The 10,208-nt window shown below is 48.4% G+C and overlaps 2 protein-coding genes across 2 annotated transcripts; both read right to left on the reverse strand.

Moving 5' to 3' along the window:
- Positions 1 to 1,954: 1,954 nt before the first annotated feature.
- On the reverse strand, positions 1,955 to 2,575 carry LOC139472928 (uncharacterized). The gene has a single exon (XM_071255407.1). The coding sequence runs from the start codon at positions 2,573 to 2,575 to the stop codon at positions 1,955 to 1,957; it is 621 nt and encodes a 206-aa protein (XP_071111508.1).
- Positions 2,576 to 2,657: 82 nt separating this feature from the next.
- LOC139472929 (merozoite surface protein CMZ-8-like) lies at positions 2,658 to 3,128 on the reverse strand. Its single transcript, XM_071255408.1, has one exon. It carries the CDS (start codon positions 3,126 to 3,128, stop codon positions 2,658 to 2,660), a length of 471 nt encoding a protein of 156 aa, XP_071111509.1.
- Positions 3,129 to 10,208: the final 7,080 nt, after the last annotated feature.

The following is a 10,208-nucleotide window of genomic DNA, read 5'->3' on the forward strand; positions in this document are numbered from 1 at the left end:
CCAGTGTATTACATAGCCATTCGGTTATGATATGTACCCTGGAACTACGTGCCACCATACCTGAATCAGACTTGAATGCGACGACACTAACAATAGACGTACTTAATATCTAAATGGCAGATGCAGCACCATTGGCGACCACATTACATCAACCAAGCCTGACAGTCATCCACCTACAGAGAATGTAGAACACATACGCATCATCGCCAGAATGAAGGAGCAAGTGAAGACAGACATCAACTCTGTTCAGCAGATCTACAACGCCCAACTCGACCGAGCTGTCGAAGATGTTGCTGCCACGATGCCGCCCTTTGCCAGTGTCCAGGCTGCTCTCTACCGACAAACATTTCATCAAATTACAGTACCTTTTTCTAGTAATGATGTAGTGCTAATGTTGTAAAACATGAAGATGATGGATATAAATGTACAGTGCTATGATAATGCATGCGTGTTTATGATATTTGATGTTGGGAAAACATTTGAGTTGTGAAGATGATCTCATATACAAAATGAAATTACAGAATCAAAAGTCATTTACATTCTTTGTTATCTTGTTGGAAGAGTTCATTATACTTAAGGGATAAGGGTACGAGTGTGATGTGCACTCATCCATAAATTTGTTTTGATAGTAGTGTAGGCGAAATAAGGTGTAGGCCAGATGAGGACAGGCCCCCTGTAGGTCGCAGAGGTGACGTAAGCCCCTGCGGTCTCTTGTGTGGTGTGTTGCCGACGATCTTTAGTCCGTTTATATATTGTTTTGTGTTGTTAAACAATATTTTTCTATTCTAATATTATTAAATTAGTTTTAAAGATAGGTATGTGGTTGACAATTTTAAATATACTATTATCAATGCACAGTATGTTCCTAGTGTGACTTTCAGCTTCACTCAGCCCCCACAAATAAATCTAAAATGTGTCATAAAGGTTGATGTTAGAGTCTTTCAGAAAGTGTTTTTTTCTAATATTTAAATATGATGAAGCCGATTTTCTTCAGAACATGTAGCTAAAGTAGAACAAACGTATGGTACAACATTTCTGGGTCTCGGACTTGCCGGTGCTTAGATTTTCTTTTGAAGTTTACTTTTCACTCGTTTTGAACACACTCAGAAATCCATAATAAAACCGTTTTCTTCTCCGATCAAATTTGCATCTCCCGGAGGCAAGGGAGTTAACTGACTATAAAAGCCAAGTTTCCACCCTTGCCGAACTAGGCTGGAATTCCTTCTATGCCTTCCCCATTGACCAATCAGATTCCACCTCTTATATCACTAAAGTCTTGCATTTACGTTCAAACAAAATGGCAGCCCACAGTCATGACGATCTGCTCGATAATCAAGATCTATGTTGTGATGCATCGAGAAGTGCATCAAATCACGTGTGTACCTTGAATAAAAGCAAGAAAATATTTGGAAAATATCTGTTGACGCCGAGTTGTCGGTGCACCTGCTTTGCAAATCCTGCAATCGTAAAAGAAAATGAAACACGAGACACCAGGAAGAAGATTCCGTCACACGTTCGCTATACGCAGCTCAACAAGTTCTTTGTTGTTCTGGAATGTGCCAGATCACGGGACGGGTGAACGCATAACGTTTCAGGTCATGGTGTCAACTTTGCAACAAAAGGCGCAAATGACTCAGCTTTACTTCGTCTGAAAACACTGAAAAGGGTTTATCTGGAAGTCACGCTGTGGTTTATGTGTAATGTACCAGTAATCAAGTACTTTTGGTGAATCATGCACGTGTTTATAGTGTCAACTGATATCGCCAATATCGTTGCCGGTATAATGAAAGACATTTCTTGGAAAACCTATATATGAACTCAGACATTTTTATACAAATGTAGCAGGAGAAATAAGGTGTTTTGTATGGGGATACATGGTGTGTTGTAGGGTATACATGGTGGGTCGTGGGTGGTGGGTGGTGGTGGTGGGGGGAGGGGGGGTAGATGATTTGTCCTAGGGGGTAGATGGTGTGTCGTACGGGTAGATGGTGTGTCGTAGGGGGCAGATGGTGTGTCGTAGGGGGTAGATGGTGGGTCGAACGGGGTAGATGGTGGGTCGTAGGGGGTAGATGGTGTGTCGTGGGGGGTAGATGATTTGTCGTAGGGGATACTTGATGTTTCTTAGGGGGTAGATGGTGTGTCGTAGGGGGTAGATGATGTGTTGTAGGGGCAGATGGTGTGTCGTAGGGGGCAGATGGTGTGTCGTAGGGTCAGATGGTGTGTCGTGGGGGGTAGATGGTGTGTCGTAGGGGGTAGATGGTGTGTCGTGGGGGGTAGATGATTTGTCGTAGGGGGTAGATGGTGTGTCGTAGGGGGCAGATGGTGTGTCGTCGTAGGGAATAGATGGTGTGTTGTAGGGGGTAGATGGTGTGTCGGAGGGGTAGATGGTGGGTCGAAGGGGGCAGATGGTGTGTCGTAGGGGGTAGATGGTGTGTCGTAGGGGGTAGATGGTGGGTCGAAGGGGATACATGGTGTGTCGTAGGGGGTAGATGGTGTGTCGTAGGGGGTAGATGGTGTGTCGTAGGGAATAGATGGTGTGTCGTAGGGGGTAGATGGTGGGTCGAAGGGGATACATGGTGTGTCGTAGGGGGTAGATGGTGTGTCGTAGGGGGTAGATGGTGTGTCGTGGGGGGTAGATGATTTGTCGTAGGGGATACTTAATGTTTCTTAGGGGGTAGATGGTGTGTCGTAGGGGGTAGATGATGTGTTGTAGGGGCAGATGGTGTGTCGTAGGGGGGAGATGGTGTGTCGTAGGGGGTAGATGGTGGGTCGTAGGGGGGAGATGGTGGGTCGTAGGGGGCAGATGGTGTGTCATAGGGGGTAGATGGTGTGTCGTAGGGGGTAGATGGTGGGTCGTAGGGGGGAGATGGTGTGTTGTAGGGGCAGATGGTGTGTCGTAGGGGGTAGATGGTGTGTCGTGGGGGGTAGATGGTGTGTCGTGGGGGGCAGATGATGTGTTGTAGGGGGTACATGGTGTGTCGTAGGGGGCAGATGGTGTGTCGTGGGGGGTAGATGGTGTGTCGTAGGGGGTACATGGTGTGTCGTAGGGGGCAGATGGTGTGTCGTAGGGGGCAGATGATGTGTTGTAGGGGCAGATGGTGTGTCGTAGGGGGCAGATGGTGTGTCATAGGGGGTAGATGGTGTGTCGTGGGGGGTAGATGGTGTGTCGTAGGGGGTACATGGTGTGTCGTAGGGGGCAGATGGTGTGTCGTGGGGGGTAGATGGTGGGTCGTAGGGGGGAGATGGTGTGTTGTAGGGGCAGATGGTGTGTCGTAGGGGGTAGATGGTGTGTCGTGGGGGGTAGATGGTGTGTCGTGGGGGGCAGATGATGTGTTGTAGGGGGTACATGGTGTGTCGTAGGGGGCAGATGGTGTGTCGTGGGGGGTAGATGGTGTGTCGTAGGGGGTACATGGTGTGTCGTAGGGGGCAGATGGTGTGTCGTAGGGGGCAGATGATGTGTTGTAGGGGCAGATGGTGTGTCGTAGGGGGCAGATGGTGTGTCATAGGGGGTAGATGGTGTGTCGTGGGGGGTAGATGGTGTGTCGTAGGGGGTACATGGTGTGTCGTAGGGGGCAGATGGTGTGTCGTGGGGGGTAGATGGTGTGTCGTAGGGGGTACATGGTGTGTCGTAGGGGGCAGATGGTGTGTCGTGGGGGGTACATGGTGTGTCGTAGGGGGTAGATGGTGTGTCGTGGGGGGTACATGGTGTGTTGTAGGGGGTAGATGATGTGTTGTAGGGGATACATGGTGTGTCGTAGGGGGCAGATTGTGCGTCGAAGGGGGTAGATGGTGTGTCGTAGGGGGTAGATGGTGTGTCGTAGGGGGTAGATGGTGTGTCGTAGGGGTCTGATGGGATGTTGTAGGGGATACATGGTGTGTCGAAGGAGATAGATGGGGCGTAGCAGGGGATAGGTGGAAAATAGTAGGCCAGATGGGGTGCCAGAGGAATCAGATAGAGAGTAGAAGGGGATAGATGGAGCGTCGTAGGGGATAGATGGTGAGTAGTAGGACAGATGGGGTGCCGTAGGAGACAGATGTAGAGTAGAAGGGGATATGTGGTGTGCCGTAGGGGATATATGGATTCGAACCTACAATCATAGATTTCTGGTGTGAACAAGGGATGTAACTCTGCAGAGTAAATGGCCTTAGAGGACTGGGCCAACCGTGCCCTCCGATGTAGAGTAGAAGGTGATAGATGGGGTGCCGTAGGGGATAGATGGAGAGTAGTAGGGGATAAATGGGGTGCCGTAGGGGATAGGTGGAGAGTAGAAGGACAGATGGGGTGCCGTAGGGGATAGATGGAGAGAAGAAGGGGATAAATGGAGAGTAAAAGGGGATAGATGGAGAGTAGAAGGGGATAAATGTGGTGCCGTAGGGGATAGATGGAGAGAAGAAGGGGATAAATGGAAAGTAGAAGGGGATAGATGGAGAGTAGATGGGGATAGATGGGGTGCCGTTGGGGATATATGGAGCGTCGCAGGGGATAGATGGAGCGTGGCAGGGGATAGATGGAGAGTAGAAGGGGATAGATGGAGCGTGGCAGGGGATAGATGGAGAGTAGAAGGGGATATATGGAGCGTCGCAGGGGGAAGATGGTGAGTAGTAGGGGATAGATTGGGTGCTGTAGGGGATATATGGAGCGTCGTAGGGGATAGATGAAGAGTAGAAGGACAGATGGGGTGCCGTAGGGGATAGATGGAGAGAAGAAGGGATAAATGGAGAGTAGAAGGGGATAGATGGAGAGTAGAAGGGGATAGATGGGGTGCCGTAGGGGATAGACGGAGCGTCGCAGGGGGAAGATGGTGAGTAGAAGGGGATAGATGGTGTGTCGTAGGGGATAGATGAAGAGTAGAAGGACAGATGGGGTGCCGTAGGGGATAGATGGAGAGAAGAAGGGGATAAATGGGGTGCCGTAGGGGATATATGGAGCGTCGCAGGGGATAGATGGAGAGTAGAAGGGGATATATTTGAGAGTAGATGGGTATATATATGGGGTGCCGTAGGGGATTTTTTAAGCGTCGCAGGGGATAGATGGAGAGTAGTAAGACCGATGGGGTGTCGTAAGGCACAGATGGAGCGTTGCAGGGGATAGATGGAGAGTAGAAGGGGATATATGGGGTGCCATAGGTTTATATGGAGCGTCGCAGGGGATATATGGCGCGTCGCAGGGATAGATGGAGAGTAGAAGGGGATATATGGGTTGCCGTAAGGGATAGATGGAGAGTAGAGGGGGATTAATGGGGTGCCATAGAGAATATATGGAGCATTGCAGGGGATAGATGGAGCGTGGCAGGGGATATATGGAGAGTAGTAGAACTGATAGGGTGCCGTAAGGGACAAATTGAGAGTAGAAGGGGATAGATTGAGCGATGCAGGGTATAAATGGAGAGTACAAGGGGATACATGGGGTGCCGTAGGGGAAAGATGGAGAGTAGAAGGAGATAGATGGAGCGTGGCAGGTGATAGATGGAGAGAAAAAGGGGATAGATGGGGTGCCGTAAGTGGATTTATGGAGCGTCGCAGGGGATAAATGGAGAGTAGAAGGGGGATAGATGGGGTGCCGTAGGGGAAAGATGTAGAGTAGAAGGGGATAGATGGAGCGTTGCAGGGGATAGATGGTGAGTAGTAGGGGATAGATCGGTTGCCGTAGGGAAAAGGTGGAGAGTAGAAGGGGATATATGGGGTGCCGTAGGTATATATGGAGCGTCGCAGGGTATATGTGGCGCGTCGCAGGGATAGATGTAGAGTAGAAGGGGATAGATGGCACGTCGCAAGGATAGATGGAGAGTAGAAGGGGATATATGGAGCGTCGCAGGGGGAAGATGGTGAGTAGTAGGGGATAGATTGGGTGCCGTAGGGGATATATGGTGCGTCGTAGGGGATATATGGAGCGTTGTTGGGGATGGATGGAGAGTAGAAGGGGATAGATGGAGCGTTGCAGGGGATAGATGGAGTGTAGTAGGATAGATGGGGTGCCGTAGGGAATAGATGGAGAGTAGAAGGGGATAGATGGGGCGTTGTTGGGGATGGATGGAGAGTAGAAGGGGATATATGGAGCATCGTAGGGGATAGATGGAGAGTAGTAGGACAGATGGGGTGCCGTAAGGGATAGATGGAGAGTAGAAGTGCATGGATGGAACGTTGTTGGGGATGGATGGAGAGTAGAAGGGGATAGATGGAGCGTTGTTGGGGATAGATGGAGAGTAGAAGGGGATATATGGAGCGTCGTAGGGGATAGATGGGGTGCCGTAGGGGATAGATGGAGAGTAGAAGGGGATAGATGGAGCGTCGCAGGGGATAGGTGGAGCGTTGCAGGGGATAGATGGAGAGTAGAAGGGGATAGATGGAGCGTCGCAGGGGATGGATGGAGAGTAGAAGGGGATATATGGGGTGCCGTAGGTATATATGGAGCGTCGCAGGGGATAGATGGCGCGTCGCAGGGATAGTTTGAGAGTAGTAGGACCGATGGGGTGTGTGAGGGACAAATGGAGAGTAGAAGGGGATAGATGGAGCGTTGCAGGGGATAGAGGGAGAGTAGAAGGGGATAGATGGGGTGTCGTAGGGGATAGAGGGAGAGTAGAAGGGGACAGATGGGGTGCCGTAGGGGATAGATGGAGCGCCGCAGGGGATAGATGAAGAGGAGAAGGGGATAGATAGAGCGTCGTAGGGGATAGATGGAGAGTAGGAGGACAGATGGAGCGTCGTAGGGGATAGATTAGGTGTCGTAGGTGATAGATGGAGATTAGTGAGTGAGTGAGTGAGTCGGCTTTAACGCCGCTTTTAACAGTATTCAAGTTATATCACGGCATGTCTAGTTAATGTGGGAGGAAAGCCCGAAGTGATGCAGGTTTCAGACGTTTACTACTTCGGAGAAACCCATGAGCACGGATATGGTGCTGACAAACCGAGAAACATAATCGGGATGAACCGGGATTCGAACCACAATCATAGGTTTCTGGTGTGACCAAGGGACGCAACTCTGCACAGCAAACGGTGGCACCTTAGAAGACTGGGACGCCCATGCCCCCAGATGGAGAGTAGAAGGGGATAGATGGCGCGTCGTAGGGGATAGATTGAGAGTAGTGGACAGATTGGGTCCCGTAGGGGATAGATTGAGAGTAGAAGGGGATAGATGGGGCGTCGTTGGGGATGGATGGAGAGTAGAAGGACAGATGGGGTGCCGTAGGAGATAGATTGAAAGTAGAAGGTGATAGATGGCGCGTCGCAGGGGATAGATTGAGAGTAGTGGACAGATTGAGAGTAGAAGGGGATAGATGGGGCGTCGTTGGGGATGGATGAAGAGTAGAAGGGGACAAATGGAGCATCGCAGGGGATAGATGGAGAGGATAGATGGGGTGTTGTATGCTATGCTATGCTATGCCATGCCATGCCATGCCATGCCATGCCATGCTATGCTATGCCATGACGGACAGACAACGGACGAACAACATGTCATAAGTTAACCTTGGGTCCAAGTGATCACACTTGAAGTATGATGAGAGGACGACAAACACCCATGTGCAGCAACAACGGACAAATGTTTTCACTTTGACAAATAATGTAAAGTTTACGAAATGATATTTTCATTTAGCAACGTGGGCTTAACAATAATGAAAAGAAAATTAATATTAGTAACAAGACAATATATACTCAACAACAAAAGTTCCTGTGACACCAATATTTTGGTGTATTTTTCAAACAAGTAAAGTTTGGTTTTCAATATTGTAGAACATGCATGGAATCAAGTCACAAAAACGCAACTGCTGCAGAAAAGCATGCATTCCATGCAAAAGTTGACTTTTATGCAAGCCCCATGCATTTCACTACCCAAAAATGGGTATAAAAAATCATGTGCGTTAATGGGATTCCAGATGCATTGTTTAGCATCGTGATGACAACAACCACTCAGAAAAACAACAAAATTACGCAATTATTCAACATTACTAAATGTCATGCCTGTCCGAAAATGAGCGTCTGCGAGCCATTGGTATGCTTGAAGCAGGATCGAGTCAACGTGATATTGCAAGACAATTTAACGTCCACAGAAACACCATTTGGTGTGTATGGCAACGTTGGCAACAGACGAATGCAGTCAGAGACCATCCTCGAAGTGGCTGGCCACGCGTAACCAATAACCGACAAGACAACTGGATTCGAACAACATACCTTCGAAATCGATTCCAACCAGCAACAGTGACTGCAAGAAGCATCCCTGCCCTTCGACGAATATCTTCACAAACCCTACGTCGTCACTACAGATGTGCAGGGATTGCCGCCAGAAGACCCGCCAGACGTCCCATTTTGACAGGAAACAACCGTCAAGCACGTCTACAGTGGTGCAGACAGCGTCTACGCTGGCCGCCAACGCAGTTGGGACAAGTTCTATTCACTGACGAGTCTCGTTTTCACCTCAGCCACAGCGATGGACGGATTCGAGTGTGCCGACGTCCAGGTGAACGTTACGTCAATCATTGTGTCATGGAAGAAGATCGGTTCGGGGGCGGCAGCGTTATGGTATGGGGTGGGATTACAGCAAGACAGAGGACCCGTTTGATAGTCGTAGACGGAAATATCAATGGACAGTGCTGCCGCGACGAGATCGGCCCTGTTGTTCTACCGTTTTTGCGTCGTCATGGCCCAGGCATTACCTTTAAACATGACAACGCCCGGCCTCATATTGCTCGACTTGTTTAGGATTCTCTTCAACAAAACAACGTGAATGTCATCCCTTGGCCGGCTCGCTCCCCTGATCTCTCACCAATCGAGCACCTGTGCATGAGATGGATCGGCGCCTTTGACGTCAACCACGTGTTCCACAGACATTCCAGGAACTTCGAAACATGCTCCAGCAGATATGGACAGATATCCCACAGGACTTTGTGCAACGCCTGGTTCATTCCATGGGACGAAGATGTGTTGCTTGCATTGCAACCAGAGGTGGACACACACGCTATTGATTTGTAAATATTGGCATGTTCGTGGTTTTTTTATGAAATCACGCATTTTCTGAAATCTGTATGGTAAATTAAACCATTTGAACACTTACAGAAGTCTTTTATTTGTTGCAAACCGAAATTGGTTCAATGTCACTGACACTTTTGTTGTTCAGTATATCACTTATGTCACTCGATAAAATTAAACTAAGCTTGCAGAAAATCCTCAATGATTATTGTTCCTTGGAAACGTACTTGTGTAGAAAACAAAGTAATTTTGCATGAAATGTATCTGGCATGTGGTAAACCTACAGCCATGAGTGAGTGAGTGAGTGAGTATGGTTTTACGCCGCTTTTAGCAATATTCCAGCAATATCACGGCGGGGGACACCAGAAATGGGCTTCACACATTGTACCCATGTCGGGAATGGAACCCGGGTCTCCTGCGTGACGAGCGAACGCTTAAACCACTAGGCTACCCGACCGCCCCCCTACAACCATGAGTACCGAGACTATCAATTTCATTTTAAACGAATATCAAATACAATGTTTCTCCTCACCGCAATTACAATCCGAGTTGGTTATGATATCACCAAGCTTAGTCATCCACAAATGTTAATACCAATGACTGCTAATGAGTAATGACCTATGCAATGTCAGGGGTTTACCTTGGTCTATCTATTTTCAAGTGAAGGGATTTGTCGGCAAAACGTTGTCGAGGTCCAAGGTGTTTACATGACTGGAGACACGTGGTACGTTTCATTTAAATTCCAAAAGATTTGCTTGTGTCATATCATCGCACAAAGTGAGGACTTCATTGATCAGTTGAAGAAAGTAAACAGTTGATGCTCTGAACTCTGAGTGTATTTCGTACCAGAATAGACTGGTATACGTAACACGTAGTCTACGGTTGTGATACGTTTTAAGATTCAATCAGACATGTCTAGTGCCCCACACGTCCTCTATATATCCAGGGATAACATTTCGGTAAACCTACACTAATCCCTGGACCCATCCGCAAGGTTTTTGCGATCTTGAATTACCTGCCCTTGACTTCCTTCAGCCAATTTGATTGGCTACGCTACAAGGTCTATCGTACCAATAGCAATGCTTGTGATAAACCATACTCAATGGTGAGTTGGCGATATCAACAACATGGCTGCCAGTCGCATTGAAGGCTTTGGTTTGTAGGCAGTACGAGTTACCTCGCTTATACATTTTCTGTTCCCTCATCTCGACGTTTGAGTGGTCGGTAAAATGTTGATGAAAATCAAG

The sequence above is a fragment of the Haliotis cracherodii genome, unplaced genomic scaffold (genome assembly GCF_022045235.1).
Source record: "Haliotis cracherodii isolate W230 unplaced genomic scaffold, xgHalCrac1.p SCAF_26, whole genome shotgun sequence".
Taxonomy (NCBI): domain Eukaryota; kingdom Metazoa; phylum Mollusca; class Gastropoda; order Lepetellida; family Haliotidae; genus Haliotis; species Haliotis cracherodii.